The following is a 22967-nucleotide window of genomic DNA, read 5'->3' as shown; positions in this document are numbered from 1 at the left end:
ATTAAAGTCAATACGTGACAAACTCCTGTAAAGCAAAATAAATTATTCTACCATTGTACAGTATTCCAGAAGGTAGTTAAAGTGGTACTACAGACTTTGCTTCATCCTTCCAAAGAGTTGCCTATCAGGAACACAATCCTAGAGAGAGCTTAAGGCATGCAGCTTAATGTGCTGGATAACTTTATAAAACAAAACTCATCCTATTTAATAAGATACAGTATCAGAATTAACTGCAGTCTTTACATGTCAGTTTTCTAAATTTTTTTATACTTTGGCTATAAAAGCAGTGCCATAGTGTTACAATACCTTTTCTTAAAAAAATACATGTACCCATGTCCATGAATATCAAATGCAAATGTAAATTTCTATTAAATATATCTTAACAAATGTTACTTTGAGCACCAACTGTACATTTCTTCAAATGATTAAATAAGTGCTTATGCAAGAGGAAAATACAAGAACTCTGACTGAATCCCACTCTATTTTTCCAGGTCAAGCATAAATCAGGAAGATGAAATATGCACCCATTTTTCAGTACAGCCAAGTGTGAATGAAGTTTGCTCTTTAGTGGAAGTACAGGCATTGCAAACAAAGCTGCAAGGTACAGTTTGTATCACAGAATAAAATGTAATTTAAACAAACAGCACGTGAATAGCTGATTTTGTCTCTGAAGAGACAAAAATAGTTTAAAAGCTTAAAGAAAGGGGAAATTTGCAGTGTCAGTGACTCTGAAATGTGCTTAAAACCCCTTACAAAACATGCAGCCAGGCCAGCCATACACTTTTGAAAGCAGATAACCTGAGAAACAATTTGCTTTCAGAAAAACCAAGCCTATAATTATTTCACATGCAGGACTTCTGACAAAGTCCCTGAATTGTGAGTGGGTAACTAATTGCAAGCAGCATGGAGACAGCTAAAAAAAGTAAATCTCTGTGCATATGGGAAAGAATTCTTTGTTGGCATTTGCAGGACTGATAATGGTTTATAGAGGCAAGTAGCTTTCTGTTTTCCAGGAACACATGGTCAAAAAGAACAGAGCAAAGAACAACTGTGCCCAGGCCCATCCTGCTGAGGGATGTGTGGCACTGACTCTGGGGCATGCACAGAACTGCTCGTGTGCCTTCCACACACCAGAGCTGCTCTGCTGCATTCCAGCTTATTGCCATCTCCTTTTTAGCTTATGAATGCAAGTTTTTCCTTTGTTACCTTTCACTAGCTGAGCAACTTTAACAGAATTACACAAAAATAAACAGCGTGGTAAATATTGTTTCTGTGAATACTGACTGGTAGTTCAGCATTAGTAGGGATCTCACTGTCCTTTAATTTTTCAAACAAATGGGACTTCTGAGTGAGAAAGCTGAGATATATTCCAGATGATGTAGTATTTTCACATTAATTCTATACTCAAGGTATAATAGCAGTGTCAGTAAGACAATATGAATACCCCATTTAAAGTTCATTATCTCCTCTGGAATTTGGGATCATGTAAATAAATAATGTGTTTTTCAAATGTAAAATCCAACTGTAGGAATATGAAAAATGACTATTAACTAAAAATAATGTATAATTAACTTCAAATAGTATTTAAAGTATCTCAAAAATTCAACACAAAAATGCTTTGACCTTATATCCAGACTAATTCTTCAAGTCAAATGTGTGTGTGCTGCTATCTAATTTATAAACAAAATAATACCTATTTAACCTAAAAGAAGAAGGCAAATTGAGGAAATTTCTTGAAAACAAGTATCAAATACACTCGAAGTCTTAGTGCTTTTACCCTGGCTGTTTCATGAAGCTGTGACTTCTGCTACTGTTTTCTTTTCCTGGTTGCCACTTCCAGGCAGTGCTAGCACACACACTCCATGTGCCAGCCTCTCACATTTACAGCTGCAGCTGATTGCTGCTGCTTGAAGGGTGTACATAAAGGAAGAAACCACTGTTTTCCAAAGAGTAAGGAACTTTATAAATACTGAGCTACCAAAGATCAGGTCACTGCATGCCCGTGTCAGCAGCAGGCAAGCTGCTGTGCACCTGCCATTCATCAGAAGCAGGAATACATGCCTGAACTAGGAAGTGTAAATCTGGCTGCCAAGGGGCTTCTTTGGAAGTGATACTACACTTAATGAATCTTTCAAAGAAATTAAGTAGCCAACTTAATCAATAACCTCAACAAAGTTGCCAGGAAACTAGCCAGTGTAATACTATTCCACATTGATATACAGATGAGTATCTTCTACTGCCAACTGCTGGAACTGTAAAAATAACAAACCAAAAAAACTCCAAACTAATTTTAGAAGCTGAAGGTTTTGAAAGGGTGAGATTTCTATGTTTTCTTAGACAACAAAGTAATCTTTAATTCCCTTTATCAATCCATACTATAGGCACTAGTAAAATTTATTCAGTAAGCGACTGGATACAGTTTTGGCTTAAGAAACTGTTTGCCATTTCTTTTTTTAAATATGATTTTCTACAGGAAGATTATCTTTCAGCTCATTATTTGCACAGTTACAGCTCTGACAGACAAGTGGGAAATTTGGCCAGCCAGTGGCATTTCAAAGAATGCCAAAGCACGTGGGCGTTTCTGAAAATCCCAATTTGTGCTCACCTACATCTTTTGGAATCTACATAGATTTCATCTCCATCACTTTGTGGCAATTATTGTTAATATCATGTTCTCATCAAAAACATTGCTCATCTATACTGCAAAACAATCACCAAAAATGGAAAGTGACATTATAAGCTTTTCTTTTTTTATAAGCTTCATGGTGTCAAGAAAAAACAACAGGTTATTGTTATAAAAATAATGTGTTACATACTATGAGTTGAAAAGATAACAGTTTTGCAGTTAGGATCCAATCAAACAAATAGTTATTAACAGAATGTTTCTAGGCCCTTCACCTCCTGCTGCTGTAAATCAATGGAAAGGATGGAAGTCTTTGTTGGAAAACGACTTGGGAGTTTGTAAAGCCTTAAAAATAGACTGGGAAAAATGGAACTCCAGTGTGTGAACACAACAAACACATGCCCTGCCCACCTCCCAGGCAGGGGGGTTACCAGATCACTCTGTAACAGCTCTATCTGATCTGCTGCCAGATCATCTGTCAAAAAAGAGGGTAAAAACCTTCTTTGCTGAATTACTTGGAAAACAACAAAGAGGGAGGAAGAAAAAAGCTTTTCAAGTGATTCAAAGCTTTCACACCTTTGGGTTTTAAAATACTGTGCTAATGCATTATTACTGACTAGTACCTGACAGGAAATGAAAAAACCAACAATCCTACATTCTTGGCACCATATAAAGAAGTAACAGGTTAAAATGGATCCTTCTATTCTCCACACCTTGTATTTATCTCTTAAATGATTCATCAGTCCCTGGATCAAACACTGTACTCCTACTGAAACAAGAACTCAGGATGGGAAATCAAGTTTTGCTTGCAATTCTTCTCTTTAGCAAGTTTCTCAGGCAAAAAATAGCAAAAAAAGAAAATATTCACTCTAGGAAATCCTCTCTTAACTTACTGCTTCACCTAGTTTGTATTCTGAGTTGTGCTGTGGTCCTTGTTTAGAATGATGTTTATGATTTCACCCTCATGTTCTTTCATATGATCCAGCAGATTTTCTTTGTTGGTAGACTCAAAACCACAAATGCAGCAGCAGAAGAGAAGAACACAGTATTCTGTGCCAAGATGGGGGAGAGTGGAGTTCTTTTCTAAACTGCATGAGGTATTCATCAAGGTAGGTTTTTCATTTTCATCAGAACCTGAAATTTCATTTGTAGTCTGGTTAATGGACTCTGTAAAAGACACCAGGTTGTCTGAACTTCCTAGTATAGGTACTGTACTTTCATCTGTGCCTTCTAATAAGGTCTTGTCAGTGAGTTGTCCTTGAAACCTGAAATAATAATAAAAACAAAAACAAATATTACAATCTACAGCTGTTCCTTTTAGATAGGAACTTTATTTTGGGTCAGGGTTGGGTCTTTTGAAAGATAATAGGTGTGACAGTAAATCAGACATACCTGCTGCTTTGTGAAATTGCATCATTAATAGCTTTGTTCACTTGTTCATAGTTGTAATTTTGGTCACTTGCATGTTTCCACATGTGGGACTTCAGGGATGGAGGATGGCTACATACATATCCACAGAGAGAACATCTGGGGGGAAATGGAGAAGGAAAAGAGAAACATTTCAAAGTCAATTTTATTAGTTTAGTAATGGTTTAGTTCTTCCACAAGGATGAGTAAGCAGAGAGATCCATGTGAACCTTCTTCTTGGTCCCATTTTCAGTTTCATAACTGGGTCAAGTTAGTTTGCCAAGTTGCATCCTGAAATATAAGACTATTTTTAGGATCTGAGAACATTCTAATTTTTTTTAAATTTCCTAAACAACTGAACTGAAATCTTATCTTTTTGGCCTGATAAAAATGTTCAAACACTGCAGAAATGCAGTACTGCTGCTGAGTGCAGAAAGAGGGCATCTGGCAGGGAGATGGTGAGCTCTCTCTGGCCCTGCTCTGAACCAAGCAGGAACTGTGTAATTAGCACTAATTATGTCAACTGAACTAAGCAAGTCTTTCCTGGTACAGCAGGTATTAGTTTGTTATGGATCACAGAGTTCCTGAAGTTGGGAGGGACCTCTTGAGGGTGCACAGTCCAGTCCAGCCCCTCAGGCAGGATCAGCAGGCTGCTGAGGGCAGTGCCAGATCCTGAACGGATTCACAGAGCAGGATTCACACACGTGATCATTTTCTCCATAGAGTTTTCCATCAGCTCTGGTACCACAAGACTAAATTTTCTATTTCCCTGTAAAACACCATCTTATGCAGTAAAGAACAAAACCCTGAAGAATAAATCCTATTGACAGGGAGATGTAGTGTATATTTATGGACAGAAATAACCCAAGGCTGATCAAATCCTGTATAACCCTTTTCATGCACAAATATACATCAGAGGAGGTTCTTGATGTGCTTTTTAAGATGATAAATTAGTCACCTCAGCATGAAGGAGATGAGTGATACTGCATGACATCACTTCAGAGCAGGATCTGTCTTTTTGTCTTTTGGATAAAAAAGCCCTTTTGCTCAGCTGCCTGCTACTTGGGAAGGCTTCAGTTCCCCAAATCCCATGGAAAAGATCAGAATCAATTGAAGGTGACCTTGTGCTAATAAATTATAACCAGGAATGCAGCTCTGCTCAAGCAATGTGATCCCAGTGTGTTACTATGATGAGTCTGTTAAAATTACCCCAATGTAAGTCAGTCTTTGTAGTTTTTAAGACCCTTTCAGAAATGTAACCTGGAAACACAAGAAGGCCTACATAAACACTACAATTCAGTAAGGCTTTATGACTTTTCTTAATGACAGTATAGTCCTTAAATGGCCTGCAAATAATCATACACAGAAAACAACCTCTGCTCAGGAGAAGATTGCAGAGAACAGCAAAATTCTCCCAAATGATGTGAAAGCACAGCACATTACCTTGCTTATGGAGCAAGGTAATTCTGTCCTGCTGGGGAACAATGGGTGTGTTCTTCTAGTTCACTCTTCTCTAGGATCCTATTTGTCTCTTTTCCTTCTAATTTGGAGCCTTACAAAGAAAATGGATGCTTTCAAAGATAGGTGAGTCTATTCTCAGATTGGGAATCCTGATATCTCTAATGAGGCTGTTACAAAATACATCATTGGATAAAAGGCAGACCTTACAGTTAATTTATAGATAAAATTACGCCAAAATAATTTTTTGTAAAACACAAAGATCAACAAATAATCTTAGTTTCATTTAATGTGCCCACTAGTCTCACCATACATTTGATTTTCTGTGCCACTAACACTGCTTGGTCAGTGATTTGGGAACACAATCAATGAAGCCATAGCCCAGTGTCCATTTTTAGTCCCTTTTAAATACTCTCATTTTTTGAAGCTCACTAATTTACTCAGGTGATTTACTAATACAATTTACTTTGCTGAGAACAGTATCTTTTGAGCCAAATACTGTTGACTATTTTAGCATACAGTTGAAATCAGACACAAACAGCTTGTAGTATGCTGTACTACAGTTAATGATCACATACTTACAGTATATGCAACTTTCTCAGAGAAACAAAATTATTTACCACTGAGTTTAGTAGTAGAAGCCTTTCAATTCCATAGCATGACCTGCCCTACTGCTTGATTAGTGCTGAATTATTAAACTTCACTGTTCAGGTGTATTCTACATTGATACACTGAGGAAACAATTCTCTTGCAGCTCTGGATAGACTAATTCCTTGGGGATCAGGGACCAAAGTGTGGAGGTTTCCAGTAATCCCTGGTAATACCAGGAGCAATACTGTGGGAGTATGACAGCTGAGCAAATACAACTTAATGCTTCTAGGAACATTTGGGAAAAAAGCAGTGGAAGTACTTTTAAATTGTAGAAGCAGCTTTTCTTGAGAAGAAACCTCTACATGAGTGTGTTTTATTTAGACTTTTCATATTGCCCTTAAAATCTTCCACTGAGAAATATTCAGAATATTCCCAATTTTCTTTCCTTTCCCTTCCCAACTTCTATGTTTTGTTACAAATTAGTAGCAGACAATTACACACATTTGTACCAACTTTCTCACATATCTATAAATCACCCATATCTATGGACAGACTATAAGGGACACTCATCCCTTAATGGCTATTCATAGTAAATCTTAACTAGGTGATGCCAGCCTGGATTCCACCAGACATGTACATGCAAAGGCTGTGCCCAGACTGGGATACTAAAGAAAGCCAGGGAATGTTCCTGGATACTGGAATTTACCTGTCTATAATGTTAAATGTTAGAGGTGCCATGGCATGGTTTTGGCTCATACAATCTCCTAAACAACTCCAGGTAATTAACACAGCCCAGAAACTACTTACAATAGGCAGTGTGTGTGCAACCACCACATTCTGCAAAGCAAAAGCTGAACAGGTCCCAGAGGGAAGTCATGGACACGTTTAAGCAGCCTGGGAATGCCATGGCAAATCCATCAAAAAACCCCAAACAACTCTGTGGACCAAAGAATGACTCTAGGAGGGAAGGGAACAGGATCTGAACACTGCTTTAAGAGCCCCATTACATACTTGAACTGTTCCAAGAGCTGCACTGCCTGATGCTCCTGGGGGTGCTGCCTCATGTGGCACTTCAAGCTATTCATATTTGTGGTGGCGAAGTCACACACGCGACATCTGAAGAGACAACAACAAGTGATGGCTCTGACCATTCCCTGCTGGCACTGCTCCAAACCCAGCAGCTCCCAGCCTGCAAAGGTGCCTGGAAAGGCTGCAGCTGAGGACTAACCATCTCTGCAGAACTCCACAGTATGACATTAATCACTGTTGGGCAGTGAGAATCTTCTGCAGCCCAAAAAAGCCTGCACCTTTCAGCAGGCATCACCAGGCTTACAGACTGTGCTCCTTCCTGAAATCTCCCTCGAGCCCTCTCCTGATGTGGGTAAGCAGCACTAAGAGCAAGGGAGGTGAGGGTGCAGGTGGCTGGGTGCAGCCCTTCCAAAGGCATAATGTGACCCTCAGAGCTGCAGGGGAGACTATGTGCTCTACTTAATGCACCAGCAATGTTCTCAGGATATTGTAAAAGCCAAACCAGTAATAAAACACTAAAGTTCAGGGTTTTTTTGCTGAAAAAGTCAGTGACAAGATCAACATATTCAAATTTAAGTGCCCTACGCATATCACATCATGCCATTCAATTTTTTTCTTTTTACTTCTGTCACAATATCTTTGTATAAAACCAATACATAAAACAGTCTGGATCTAAATTTAGATCCATGGATTTAGATCCCAAAGTATTACACAAAATCCTTATTATTCATAAATATCAATATACTACCACACAACCTTCCTGTATCTACCATATTCAAACAGAAGCCCATCAACCTCAGCTAAAATTCTTATGTAGTTGTTTGAAATTTAGGTGTTACTTTTCTTTTTCAAATGGTAAAATGTCCAGTTAGAAAGTCTGTTCTTTAGTGTGAAACAGTTTGAGACTGCTGCACACTTAGCCTGAGAATACTCACTATATTTTTGAAAGGATTTAATTGTGCAGTATTAAAATCCAGAACATATCAAATCTACAGAAACATATCCTTTAAGGCTCAACACCTTAGTTTCCAGGAAGTTTTGTCAAACAAATCTAAAGTATGTTTACAGCTCTCAAAAAGGCAGCAATGCAGTAGGTTGCTGTTTGACACTACGGAAGGCTTGAGGAATTCATGTTTCAGAAGGAGAAATACCATAAATACTGGATCATTATGGTGTTCAGATGTGGCTCAAGTATCCTGCCAGGTTTTCAGATTTGTCTAAGGGGTTTATGAAAAAATAATAAGAGAAGCAAGGCAGATGGGTTGATTTGTATTTAGTATGCAGCAGTCTGTATCACCAGTGGAAAATTTCCAAGGGTTCCTAAATCAAAACAGGCTGCTAACACCAATTTGAAAACTACCACGTACAAGACACTCTTCAGTATCTGCTGCTCCAACCCCACTAAGTAATAAATAATGGTAACAGTGAAGGTTCTGAGGAGAAAACAATCTATTTGTATTCCACACTTGCTGTCTGAGTAAACATCTTGTGAATTTTGCTGGTGTTATGGGATATCATTATAATGCACAAATCAAAATACAGCACATCTTCAGGGTTTGTTTATCCAAAAGAGAAAGTCCCTGGCTTGGCTCAGCCTTTCAAGGTGTTGAGTTCCCAGAATTTACACTACAGACAGGACTTGACATTAAAGATCAGCTCAAAAAAATCTACTGACTCAGATCTACTTTCTAGCCACTAGAGAGGGACAGAGATCCACACTGTATAAGCACAGACTGAATCTGGGGCAATTTATGCAGCAACCAATAGGAAAACGCAGGATTTATTTTTTTGCTGGGGACCTCAGCAGTGGTATTACATGTGATTTTAGGTACCCAAGTTCCTATATAAATCCATATGATACCCTTGTAGAAAAATTATAAAATATGATCCTGAGTATGTTACTATTGTTAGAAACCAGTGAAAAAGATAAGGCACTTGGTGACAAGGGCAGGATTTCCCCACGCTCTGTAGCAGCTGATGTATAAAGCAGTAACATGACAATGGAGAACATTTTGCAATAAAGCAAATCCAAAATGAAGTTAGGTGTGCAAGGGTTTTGAGAAATATATTATTACTGTTGGCCAAAGTCCAGTATTATAACAGAATTATCTTCCTCTCCACATGTGAATGCTTCAAACTGAAAACAGGCAGAAGACTGCCACAGCAAAAGATGCGCTCTGGAAAAATTAGCAAATCTTAATTACCTAGTCTGAGTCAGGCAGCAAGTGTGTCTCCCTCAGTAGTTTGCAGTACAGTGGTGTAACTGCATCTCCTTTGCCATGCAGGAGCAGCAGTGCCCTGGCAGGCTGAGGCTGAGGCTGGCACTCACCTGTAGGGCTTGTCCGAGCTGTGGATGCGGCGGTGGTTGCGCACTCCCACGTACGTGGTGCTCGTGTAGTCACACACGTCACACCTGAACAGCTTCTGCGAGGAACACTTGCTTCCTAGGGCAACAAAAGCCATTACTTTAGAGAGCTGCACTCAGCCTTGTAAGGAACTCTCACAACTGAATTATGAAACACAAATTTATATTTAAAGTAATAGTTTTGAATGTCGATCACTATTTAACACTTTTAAAGTATTAAATAAGAAGCAGACACAGAGGTAAAAAAGGTGTGGTTTATTTGACCATACTGTTCTGCATTTGCCCTGCCATTTACAGGAATTATTAAAATTTTAGGAAAACATTATTTTTCTCAATGTGGACATTTTCCTTCTCCCTGCAGTTGGGTAAAGCCCTGTATTACAGCAAAATTTGATAATATGTGGGGCTCCTGAACCCAGCAGTTTCAGTGCTTTGCAGAATGCATCAGATCAAAGGAAAAGACTGGGACTGAGAATGGATGAGTGTGATCATGGTCACAAGGGTTTTCAGGATGAGAGAGAGATGAGAATGTTGATTCCATGATCAGAAGGCTTGATTTATTATTTTATGATATATATATATTACATTATGACTACACTAAAAGGAAATAAAAGGATAAGCTAAGAATAGAAAAGAATGAATAACAAAGGAGCTCTCTCCGACTCTGAGAGCTCAGCCCTTGATTGGCCATTAATTGAAAACATCCAAGATGGGCCAATCACAGGTGCACCTGTTGCATCCCACAGCACCAGATAACCATTGTTTAAATTCTGCTTCTGGGGCCTCAGCTTCCCAGAAGGGAAAATCCTAAAGAAAGGATTTTTATGAAAAGATGTCTGCGACAGATGAGTTTCAAACTGGCAAACACAGAAAAGAAAAGCAAAAGATCTCCAAAAGCCTCTAAATCCTCTTTATCATTCAACATACACTCACACTTTCTGAAAGATATGAGATGATAAAAAAATAGATATTGACCAGATGTCTTAATAAATAATTTGGAACTTATCCAAATTACTAAAAAGCAATTGTAACAAAAGTAATTTTTTTCCTTCCAGAATGAAAAAGACTCTTGAAAAATTAATGGTTGCAGAGACAAAGGCTAATGACTCCTTACACAGGGAAATGTGTGCCCACCAGAGCACAGTTGGGATATTTTTGAGACATGAGTGTGTACACTTTAACAGCCCTGTTCCTGTTCCCTCACTGAATAATGGGACTGATTTGGGTTAAGATATTAACATTTGGGAAGAGGGATGGCATTTTTTATGCAGGTAATTTTCCCATTCCAGCCTATCATGCTGTACCTCATGTACTTTTTTTTTAGGCTGAATTTTCTCATTATCAAAACAATTAAGAGTCATGATGGTAAAACTCTTTTAAAGAGACATTTCTTTTCCCACAGGCAGGCACTGAATTATGCCAAAAAGGGTTCTAGATATATTATTCTGATGAATACAGTCACACAGCTTCAATATAAGGAAAAATTACAACTAATTAAACTTTCACTTCAAAATTTAGCACTTTTGGTTCAAGATGCAAAGTAATTAGGTAAAGCTGATAACCCCAGAGGGTTATTGTGAAGAATATATAGTATATCATATAAAATAAAATAGCAGTCTGAATGCAAAGATAGGGAAATAAAATTGGAATATTTCTATGTGTACCAAGAAAACCACAAATATATTTCCTATATTTCATTTTAAAACATGACACAGTTCTCACTCTTTAACGCTCTTATAAGAAAAAATATGGAAGTAATACACAGCAGGCACTCGTTGCAAGTCAACCTTAAAGCAAAATATATTGGAATTTTTCCTACAAAATACTCAAAATTTATTAGATTTGTTTTTCATTTAATGTAAAAATTATCAGAACAATCCTAATTATTTACTTGAAGACTTTGGAATTTATATTTCTGCATTATTCTTTTTGAAAACACGTTCATGTATAAGACCTCAATGGATCAAGGACACTCACTGGGCTGCAGATCCATGGGAGAGCAGGGGCTGTGCTCTGCTTGAAGGGGTTTTCCATCTTAAATTCTGCAGCTTTAGAATGAACTGCTTCCAAATGTATTTTCTGTTACAAATCTGGTATTTCAGTGGGCAGGCAGTTTAAAACCAACAGCATCTAATGAGATTTTTAAAGCATTATGCAAACATATTTGCCACAGCATAGTTCTAAGATGCTCACACCCAGCAGCACACACTTAGGAGCAATTATTTATACCAATCACTACTTTATATTTATTCCTTCCAGAAAATGCACATAAATTATAACACATCACATACTCTCTTGCTGTTACAAAATAGAATTTGTGTCCCTCATCCCCTCAACTGGCTTATTTCTTGTGGATTTGGGGCCTGTTTGGCTTTCTGGAAGGAGAATATCAGTTCTCCTACAAGTGAATATGGAAATGCCAGATCTTTGCTGCAGCAGCAGTAACAGGTGCTCCTCTAATGCTGCTTATTACCCTATTCCTTCATTATTAGACATTTACAGTCTGATCATACCCAGTGTCATAATGCTCTTTTTAATTTATTGTACAACCATGATGAATAAAGAGACTTTTAGGACCAACCATTTCATAAACAAGAAATGAAACTGTTCCAGCTCAGGCATCTTTCACATAAACAGATGCTGTGCCATAAACTTCTTTGTTTTGTGTGGCTTTATAGGGATGACATCTGTTTGACAAGAGATTGCTGTACTGCAGTGGTGCTGCAATTTGATTATAAATTGGTTCTGAAATAATTTAAGCATTCCACAGTATGAGTTAATAAAAGTTTAAAAGGAGAACTGTTTTCATTCAAGCCACATTACTAAATTTCATGTGGGGTAAACAATTAAAGTGCTTAGCTGGAACACTTGTATAAGGTAATAATAAGAAAAAATATTTATAAAACATTTCTAAATTAATTGAAAGCAGGCAGATTTCTTGAACAGGGGCTTCCCTTTCATGGAATCTGAAGTACAAAATCAGGATATAAACTGTAAAATAACCTCATTACACATACTAATTTCAAAAGCAGATAGGACTATTGATTTTCACATTACCAGGAGCTGAGCTCCAAAAGTCCAGTATTTCTCCAAACCTGACACTTTCAGGCATTGCAAGGTAGTTATTCCTGTATCAGGACATCTTTAGGAACAGCACACAAAACACTGCCAGAAGTAACAGTCCAAGCTGTGCTTGTAGATATTTGTACCTTACTAAAGGAACAATGTTTTATTTCCTATCACTGCCATTAAACATTTATGCTGCTGCTCCTGCAGAAATCCCCCAGTATGTAATGGGAAATGTTCCCACTGCCAGCAGAGCCTCCCTGGCCCTTTCCCTGTCTCCCCCAGCTCTCAATGGCTCTCTCAGGCTTAGCTCCTGGGATGGACTGAGCACTACAGATCAATTCCCTGAATTTAAACGCCTTCTGCATTGATGAGAGCAAAACGGAGCTGGGAAGGGTCACTCTACCTGAGGTTGAAAAGGTAATTAACTTTTAACTCATACACTGAAGGCCAGAAAAGGAGGCAGTGTGAGCTGAGAGAGCAGCAGGCAAAGCTGGGAAATCATTCTGGTCTGACATGTATCAAGTTGTTTTGAGCAAACCATTGCCCATCCACCCTGGCTCTTGCTGGTCAGAGCCTTTTTTCACAAGAAATTGCATCCATTTCAACAACTTTTGCACTCACTGAGCAGCTGTAGAGGAAAGGGCAGAACCCAGAAATTACCACAGCAACCTAAGTACTATTAGAGTGCACATTTTGCTGTCTAAACAAACAAGAGAGCACAGATAGGACAGAAAAGAGCTTTGGGCACAAAATGGGAATACTTCAGCTCACAGTTGTTCAGAGACTATCTAATTACTAGTATTTATCCATAATGCTGTAAAATTGCAAAATGCTAATAATTACAGTCTTGCCTTCAAAATGAAAATGCTGTAAATATTTTCAGTAGCTGTAACTCACCAGAGAAGAGGATGCATTCACACTGCAATGATAGATAGTGGCTTTCCAGGACACACAAGGGATTTTAAGGCCACATTTTCTCCTAAATTTCAGAATTTGGTTATTTTTCCCCTATTTGATTACCTTAATGCATCAAGGGTTTGTTTGGTTTGTTTTTGTTTTGTTCTTTTGTTGCTGCTTTTGTTTTGCAAACAAGCCCTATTAAATTAGAAGCAGATACACAATTAAACAAACATGAGGCTCTAAGCAACCAGGTCTAGTGGGAGCTGCCCCTGCCCATGGCAGGGCTTGGAAAGAGAGGAGCTTTTAGGTCCCTTCCAGCCCAAACCATTCTATGTCCCTGTGAAAATGCATACCTACTGTTACCCAGGCAACTCTTACAGACAGAGGTTGCATATTTACAATGTCTTACATTTGCCTCACTAGGGCTAAAATAAATGACTCATTTTGGACATTACCATAATTAAACAGAAATTTCTAAACTCAGAAAGGGATGGCATTGTATGCACATGCTGACAGTAAACTACATTACCATAGTGAGTTTAAAAAATAGGCTTTCTTTTGTTTAGGTCATTTAGGAAGGAAAAAAAAATTTCTTCTTAAAAATCCAGAATAATATTGCATATGAGTTGTTTGTCACAACAAGGGTTTAATTACTGGGGCTAAAAATATATCAGCTAACAATAAATGCCACCTCAAGACTGACTATGGTAAATTCTGCCCTCTGGAAAGAACACACATTTAAGGTTATGAACAGGCTTGAAAGCATTTCAGCACAAGAGATCTTAAAACCAGTTACACAAATACAGCAAACAAGTAATGTTATGAGTGAGTTTTTGTAATTTCAAGTGTAAATACAAACAGTACCTTCTCTATCATCTGCTTCATTGGAAACTATGAGTTTGTTAGCTGTGGCTGTGGAGAAGAGATCAGGAAGACTGTGTTGTTCTCTTTCATGATTTCGCAGCTGGCTCTGAAAAAACAGTTCCTAATGTTAAAAAATACATTACAAACATACAGTGACAAACACACAGACTTGGGATATTGCCATCATCTGTGACATTGTTACTCAAGCTTTAATGACAACTGGTCTGAAATGCATGTTAATGTATATACAGATTATCCCTTAGGTAATTTTACTACAAACAAAAGAAGTAAGTATCATGGATTAGTAACAAAAAGGACTGGTGAGAGTGATTAAGAGGATTCTATGATTTGTGTTTATTTAGAAAATAGATTTCCTTCTTTCCCCATTGCCACAGACAAGTGGCCACAGTTCTTCCTCCAAAATTACTGTACTCCAAAAGCAGTATGAGATTAGAGGCTTGTGTGAAAATTACCTCAATTTTCATATTACTGACTGACTTAAGAATATACCAGTCCTGTTTCTACTTGCTTGAGGAGGAGAAAAGAGAGCCTTTTGCTACCCTCTCTGTGTATTTTTTCAAACTAGGACTAAATGACAATAAATATGGGAAAATTTGCATGACCAGTGCTTCCAAGAGGTCCAGCTGTTCAGCTGGGTACTGATGCAATCTGTTCTGTATTCCTGACTACTGAGCTGAGTGCATAGGAACTCACTCACTAATGCTTAAAATAGCAGTTAGAAAAAGGGCAGAAACGTATTATTCTGCTCTGGTTGTAATCTTTCAAATCTAAGTTCTACAGAACATCCAGAGCAACAAAACAGCAGAAAAAATAAAAAAATTCTGCTTCAATGTTACCCCCAAGTGCCACACTCACAAGAGGAAGGCATGCTTGAGCATTCTTTTAAAATTTCAGCTATTAAGTTCTTTGATGTTTCCATTTCTTCCTGCAGTATGTGTGGGCAGAAAAACAACACGGTATTATTATGTCCGTAATACAGTTATGTGAGGAAAGTTATGTGAGGAAGAAGCAAGGTTATTTGAGTGGGTAAAGCAGAATAATTACAGTTGGACTGTATATTCAGCACGTGCTGCTTGCAATAATCCCTACTGGTAATTACAACGAAGCCAGGATGTCAGACTGAGATAAGTTAGAAAGAGGGATTGGAGCAGGCCCTGAGCCTGCAAGGGCTCCCTGGTGGTCAGAAGCCTAAGATGGGAAATGCCAAGCCATGGTGAATGGGCTAGGAGCCCCTCTTCTGCCTTTAGACCCCTGCTTATCTCTCTGTAATCTATAGGTCACTTTCCTTTAAACTGTCCTTGCTACTGGACAATTTCTGTACCCCATGTGAAGAAGAGCTGCTTTTGCCCAGCTCAGGCAGAAGGGCTGTCACTGGGAATCTCCACAGAAGAATCAATAAAGACGCTCCCATGGACTTCTCCTCTCTCCCCTGGTGTGCCTGCCTAGCACCTAGCAAGCTGAAGAGCTGAAATCACTATGAGCTGATAACCACTAAACAGCTGATATCACTTAAGCTTGCTGAGGTTGCAGCTAAGAACTGCTTGTGAGCTTGGTCTGTCCTGAACAGGACCGCGCTATCTGGACCCCGGTGCAGCCTGCTGGGGACACCCCAAACCCCAGGAAGGCTGCAATAAGGGATCACCAGTTATTGAGAAAGCAGCGAAAGAGGGTATGTAGGGGTTCCAGAGAGGCTGTACCTTGTAGTGGAAGGACTCGTCGCACTGCTTGCACTGGTACATGCGGGCTTTGCAGTGGTTGATCATGTGGCTCTCCAGGCCCTTGCTGTCGCCGGCGATGTGCTCGCAGATGGGGCACTGGTAGGGCTGGCGCTGGCGGTGCACGCGCAGGTGCTGCTTGATGTAGCCCTTGTTGCCGCTGCTGTAGTGGCACAGGCGGCAGCGGTACGGCCGCTCGGCGCTGGGGATGAACTCCACCAGGCTGCTCCCCGCCCCCGCCGCGTCCCCCCCGCCCTGGCACTGCGCGTTGTCCTGCAGCTCCTTCAGGATGTCATCGTCGGAGGCGTTCTGGTCTGTCCTCTCCTTCAGCTTTTCAATGACGGTGAGCAGCGACATGCTGATGCCCATTTTAATCGGTGCTTCCGATAACTCTGGTCTGTCTTTCTTTATCTCAACTATTGCACATTCACTTTGGTTTAAGCCACCGAACTCCTCTGAAGGATCCTTAAGTGAGGACACCACTTTGGAATGAGCCATGCATGGGCCATCAGCTCCTCCCTGGCCTGCACCTGCATCCACAGCACCCTCTCCAGTCAGAGCCCTGAGGCTGGACCGTGTCAGTTCTGCAGCTCTGATTGGCATTGTAACAAGAGCTTCTGCTGCTAAAGAGTGCAGTCTCAGTGACTCTGAATTTGTCCTCCTTCTTGCAGGAGGCACATTTTCGTCAGCTGTTACATTTTTATTAGCGCTTAATTCGTTATCTTTCTTCTCAGTGTTATTCCACTCTATTATTACTTCCTGAATTGCATCTGAATGATAAACTTCAGCAGGTTCTTCACAGCTAACAGAGGACTCCTCTGAGATAAATTTTTTTTCTGTTTCAATGTCAGTGTTCATTAAGAATGGCTTTTGTAAAACACTTTCTTCAGCACCTGGCAAACGCTCCACTATGACATTAACGTGACCCTTTTTATTTGGACTACAACTGATGATTTTCTGTGCTGATGAAAGCAGGCTGTCAGTTATCATATTGTCTGGTTCTGTATCTGATACAGTCTCCTCTACAACCTCTGTAGTAGGAGAATGCACCACGGACTCACTTAATATCTCTTCCTCTTTTACATTTGTTCCTACGGGCGATTTACACGACAGCTGCTCAGAATTGCAAATCTGAAGCTGAAGAGAAGGCTCACTATGGATATCAAGTTCACTGTTTTCCAAAGAGAGGACAACTGTATCCACACTCTGAGGTGTGTGAGTTACAACTGTCTCTGACAAGCTGGTGTTTTCATTTTCTTCCTCAAAGATGGGGTAGGAGCAATCAACCTCCCCCGCGTGTTTCCAAGCGTGTGTTTTCAACATCCTCTGCTGCCCGCAGGTGTACCTGCAGATTAAACACCTGTACATGCCATACTGCTCGTAGGTGTACCACTTCCTCCTGCCCATTTCAGGCACAGGAGCAGACTGAGCTGGATCCTTACATTCCACATTCCCTGTCTGATCAGTCCCTGATTTCACATTTCCTTCCACTGGCCCCTGCAGAAGTGAACTGGTGACATTGACACACTGCTGCACTTTTGTCTGGATGCTGTTTTTACCACTGTTCTCGTGGTGATTTTGGAAGTGGGATTCAAGTTCTTCTTGGCTTTTGGAGGCAAAATGACATTCTGAGCACATTAATATCACTTCATTCTTCTGCCCATGTTGTTTTATATGTTCTTGTAGAGTTAAAAGCGAAGGTGACAGAAAATTACAGAGACCACACTGATAGCATGTCACCTTTTTTTTGCTTGGTGGAAGACATTCAGTCACAATATAATCTGCTTGTAACTCTTCAGTCTTTTTAGTAGCAATCACAGAGAGCTCGATGGCTTTAGCTGGGATTTCACAGAGCTCAGCTGTGTCCAAGGACTGCACAGAGGCGTCGGCATGGGAACGTTTCTTCCCTATTAAAAGGCACCTTTGTGACTTCTCACTTTCAACTATTTTGCTCAGCTTCTGGATCACGTGGATCAGGGGGTCGGTTTTACATTTTCTCTGCTCTTCACTGCTCTGCAGTGTTGGGCCAATGACTGTTTCAGAAATCAGCACAGCCTCCTGCTCCCCAATATTTGGCATCAATACTGCAATGCTGCTTCCTTCTTCCATAATACCTAGGAGAAGGGGAGTTATAAAAATAAAGATTTATACCTGCACAATAATGAAAACACAGCCCAGTGCTATTTACATTGCTCTCTCTACCAAACAGGGAAGCCCAATTCCACTAAACTAATAAAAATTTTCAGAATGGCTACAGAAATAGCCAAAGACATTGGGGACATTTAGTGATGCTTTTCAATGCAGATGCACAAAATAGTTCCAAGAGAGCCTCCAACAGGCTGCCTCCAAGTTGTACAAGGATAAGACAAGTATTTTCAAGTGTAAGCTGAGGAACAGTGTTACAGCTATTCTCTTTTTCCTTACAAACACTACACATCTGAATGCTAAACATTAAAATATCAATTGACAGTAACTGGTATATTGATATTTAAAAGCACAGTAGAATATGAAAATATATTCCTAATGTACTTTGATGCATCAGTGCTCCTAAAGCAAATGACAATTTGAAGCAATATAATTTACAAAAATAAGCAGTTTTTTTCCTTGAAATGTTAAAAGAAGGTAATTCTGTCATTTACTTGCATTAGTCATTTCACTATGACTATTTTAAAGACCATTCAAATGTCAAATCATACTTCTCATTATAAATGTCATTTTCTAGAAAACTTACTAATTGCAGCAACAATTTCTTAATTGCAGGGAAAATCAAATGGTACTGAAGTTATAAAGAGCACTTCTTTTCTGTTTTGAGGGAAAGCTACAGGCAGTTACTATTTCCAATTACCCCTCCTTTAAAAATATCAAACCATAAACCACAGGCAATAATGTGCAGTGTTTGAGGTCAAATTAGAAGCCAATATACAAAAATGCACATGAAAACATACTTTGTGATGTGGGCAGAGCTGTGGGGTGAGAGGTGAAGGAGCTGGACAAAAGGTCTTACATTCAAATTTACTTCTCTAAAAATGTCTAGAAATACCCTATTCAAGTGCTTATACATACACACACACATATATTTTATACAAAGTTTTTATATACTTCATCTAAAACTGAGAACATAAAGACATGAGGGATATTTATCAGTCATCCTTGAAAAATTATGCCAAGTAAATTCATGTGGATTTTTTTTGCAAGAAAGATACAAAAAAGAATTTCCAGAACTGGTCCTAAAAACCCACGAGATCCACTAACTGCTACTTGTGGATTTAGTGTAGAGAATGCACAGACACATGAGAGCAGGGTCTGTGGTGCCCCTTTCCCATTACAGAAAAATTCTGGGCAGAGCTACATAAATTGCCTTCATCTGCCATTCAGCTTACAGTTCAGGTTATCATCAGAGCTATCAATATAAGCAATGTTAATTTTTTAGTATCATCTGCACCTTATGTTAAATACTTCAAGTTGAAAGCTATTATTTGAAAACCCTAATTCAGTTCTGTAAAAACACTTTGGTGTTTGTTTCAAACTGCCTGTAACATGTTTTGAAACCATTGTGAGAAGTGAACAAACCTGCTTTTTCCCCTGAACACAGATTTAATGAATGCTCAAAGCAGTAATGTCTACTTGAAATATTTTCAAATTGAAAATGAGTTAAGGAAAATTGATGCTACCTTAAATTACCCTTGTTACTTTTAAAACTTTTAAAGTAATGCTAAATAGGCAAATATTTTCTCTACCTGGAAGCAGCATAACAACTAAGATGAAAAATCACTAACAGGAGATCATAAAGGAAATATGCTGCCATGTACTGTTGCTATATCAAAAAGACAAACAGAGAGAGGACCTGCACCTGTATTATCTGGGATGCTTGGAGCTGATCCCAGTTACCAGATACATATGTGTTATGTCACTCTTTGCTTAGAGTTTGATTGTTACTCTTGCAGACTTTGGTTTTTAGAGGGATGGTAAGAGCTGTACACAAATTATCACAAAGTTAGAAGGGACCCACAAGGATCAGCGAGTCCAGCTCCTGTCCCTGCACAGCACCAGCCCCAAGAGCCACACGTGCCCGAGGGCGCTGTCCAAACACCCGCACAGTAATTACACAGCAATGTCTGGGATGCCAAAGGACGGGAGGGAAGATGCAGCCCCGAGCAAACGCCTGCGAGCTGCCCATTCCAGCCCAGCCCAACCCCTGGGCCGAGCAGGGCGAACGCCTCCAGGGCAGGAAGAGCCGAGCACGCTTCGCCCAACCTGTCTGGCAGAGGGCGGTGCGATGGTACCGCGGCCCCCGAGGGCACGGAATCTCCCCCACCCTCACCGGGACGGCCGAGCCGCGCTGCCCGCCCCGCACCGAGCCCGCAGGCACCGCTCCGGCACCGCTCCGGCCGCGGGGCAGCGGCAACCCAGAGGCCCAGAGCAGCGAGGAGCCGGCTCGCTGGGGCAGCCAGGAGGGGTGAGGGAAGGAGGGGACGGGAGAGGAGGGAATGGAGGCAGCCCCGGGGCCGGGAAAGCTCCGCCGGCAGCCGCTGCCGCCCGCGGCTCCGCACATGGGCTGCGGCGCGGCGCCCCGGGGCCGGCCCGCCACCGCCGCGCCTGGCGCCCTGCCTTGCGCCCGGCCACCCGCCGCTGCCCGCCCGCCTCCACCACTGCCGCCCGCGGGCCCCGGGCCGGGCCGCGCCGCCGCTCGCCGGCACTAACGGAGAAAGCCCCGTGAACCTCACCTCCGGCTGCCGCTTCAAGATGGCGACGATGGAGCCTCTGTCACGTGACCCGCGGGCCCGTGTCAGGTGACCGGCGGGGGGCGCTGCCGCCGCGTCAGCGCCGCCTCCCGTCACCATGGAGACGGGGAGGGACAGGGACGCGACCGGGGGACACAGGACAGGGCTCACGAGGGTGTTTGTGTGTGTGTATGATACAGGGCTGGGGGACACGGGACAGGGCCCAGGAGGGTGTGTGTGTGACAGTGGCACAGGGCCGGGGGATACGGGACAGGGCACAGGAGGGTGTCTGTGTGTGTGTGTGTGATACAGGGCCTGGGGACACGGGACAGGGGACAGGAGAGTGTCTGTGTGTGTGTATGATACAGGGCCTGGGGACACGGGACAGGGCACAGGAGGATGTCTGTGTGTGTGTGTGTGGCACACGGCCGGGGGACACGGGACAGGGGACAGGACAGTGTGTGTGAATATGACCGTGTTACCGTGCACGGGAAGCAGTGTGAGCCAGGAGGATGTGCCCCGGCGGGGCAGTGTCTCAGCCCTACTGTCCCCGAGCCCCGGGCTGGCCGGTGCCGCTGAGGCTCGCTCGGGCTCCGGGCACTCCCTGAGGGCTCACTGGGGCTCCGGGCGCTCCCCGAGGGCTCAGTCGGGCTCCGGGCGCTCCCCGAGGGCTCAGAGGGGCTCCGGGCGCTCCCCGAGGGCTCAATGGGGCTCCGGGCGCTCCCCGCAGCTCTCGGGACGGCTCCGGCCGCTCCAGCCCAGCGCCCTCCACATGCCCGCAGCCCGGGCCGCGCTGGCAGCGCCACACGCTCCAAAACCCGGAGAATCTCACAAAAGGTGTTTTATTCCCGGCATGGTTTTCGGCGGTAAACACCTGTAGTTAAAAACTCCCCGACCTCCAGGTTTTGGGTGTAAAGCTGTCAAGAAGGTTTAGCAGTTTGAAGTGGGCAGAAATTGAGAGATATACATACACACTGCTTGTCGGGGCTACCTTGGCAGCTAAGTACCAGCAATGGTACATGTGAGATATTTCATACAAACTGAAAAGTTGGGGAATTGTGAGCTTCAAAAGTGATTTCAAATCTGGCTGGGTGATGGCAAGTAAAATCCAATCTTCATTTCCAGAACGGAGACTGAAGTGTATTGATGTGGAGATTTGGATTTGGAGGGATCTGGTAAAATTGTAGGAACTTTTTGCAATGATTGAACTTTTCGTTAATGATTGTATATTGTTTCATAGACATTTGGTCTTTTGAAGTAGATGATCTTTTAAAAATACTGTCTAACCAGGTATTATTCAACAGGTGGATTTGACCATCCTTTCAATAGGTATCTCTAATTTTATTTTTTCTCTTTGACTCCTTGAATTATGAAGCTCTATTTAATTATAGAAAGTTTAAGACATTTCAAGTCCTATCCTACAGTCTCTGACTTGGTGAAAAAACTCGGTAAGCCTTTGATAAGACTTTAAACAAAAATAATTAATTACTGTCAGGAAAATGCCAGGATACAACCTATCTTCTTAACACCTATTAAATGCATTTAATTAAAAAATAAAGATAAAAATTTAGGCAGTATAGTATCTACAGTGTCAAAGATAGTAATAATAACAATGGCTGCTTGTTTCAGCTTTTTCTGCCATATTTAGTAGAGCCTTTTCATAGAAAATGATTATTTTTCATGTACCCTGTTCCTTTAAAAGCTTTGTTTCCACATGTGTATATGTCACAGGTTAATTAATCAGTCAGCTGAATTGAATCACTCTTGTACATACAGGATTCTCACTCTCCTTTTTTCAACCAAAATATGCTAGAATCTGATAGATCTGAATTAAAAATGCTGGGTTGATGATGAGTAATCATCTCCATAGACTCTGTTATTCTTCTTTGTTGTAATTAAACCTGGACTAAGTTAAAGATTTCATTCTCTGTGCAGGTATGATTGTACCAAAAGACAGATTTAGATTTTACACTTTTACATTAATTTGAAAGGCTTCTTAACTCACAAAGCTATTTTCCTGTTTTTCATTTTCATTGCTTTCAAGCTGAAGGAGACATGAAACCAAATGAAATCTGGATAAGGCACCTCTCCCTGAGCAGCAGAGATGAAGCTCTTGTTTTGAGGATAATATGTTCAGAATGTTGATGTTTTTGTAAAAGTTTATACCAAATTGCTTCCTAAGTACTGTAAATATGTACAGAATG

The 22967-nt window shown here is 41.0% G+C and overlaps 1 protein-coding gene across 4 annotated transcripts; it reads right to left on the bottom strand.

The window, feature by feature from the left end:
- On the bottom strand, positions 1-20794 carry ZNF507 (zinc finger protein 507). 4 transcript variants are annotated; one of them, XM_064723289.1, is made up of 6 exons: positions 20767-20794; positions 16025-18156; positions 14307-14412; positions 9438-9552; positions 4016-4150; positions 1-3888 (listed from the first exon to the last, which is right to left on the bottom strand). In XM_064723289.1, the coding sequence occupies exons 2-6, from the start codon at positions 18149-18151 to the stop codon at positions 3525-3527; spliced, it is 2847 nt and encodes a 948-aa protein (XP_064579359.1). In that variant the 5' UTR covers positions 18152-18156; positions 20767-20794; the 3' UTR covers positions 1-3524. The 4 variants fall into 4 exon arrangements, with proteins under 4 accessions (XP_064579359.1, XP_064579360.1, XP_064579358.1 ...); XM_064723290.1 differs by lacking the exon at positions 20767-20794 and adding an exon at positions 19893-20003; XM_064723288.1 differs by lacking the exon at positions 20767-20794 and adding an exon at positions 19780-19800.
- Between the last annotated feature and the right edge of the window lie 2173 nt (positions 20795-22967).

Source organism: Zonotrichia leucophrys, chromosome 11 (genome assembly GCF_028769735.1).
Source record: "Zonotrichia leucophrys gambelii isolate GWCS_2022_RI chromosome 11, RI_Zleu_2.0, whole genome shotgun sequence".
Classification (NCBI taxonomy): domain Eukaryota; kingdom Metazoa; phylum Chordata; class Aves; order Passeriformes; family Passerellidae; genus Zonotrichia; species Zonotrichia leucophrys.
This window is presented reverse-complemented; position numbering and strand designations above follow the sequence as displayed.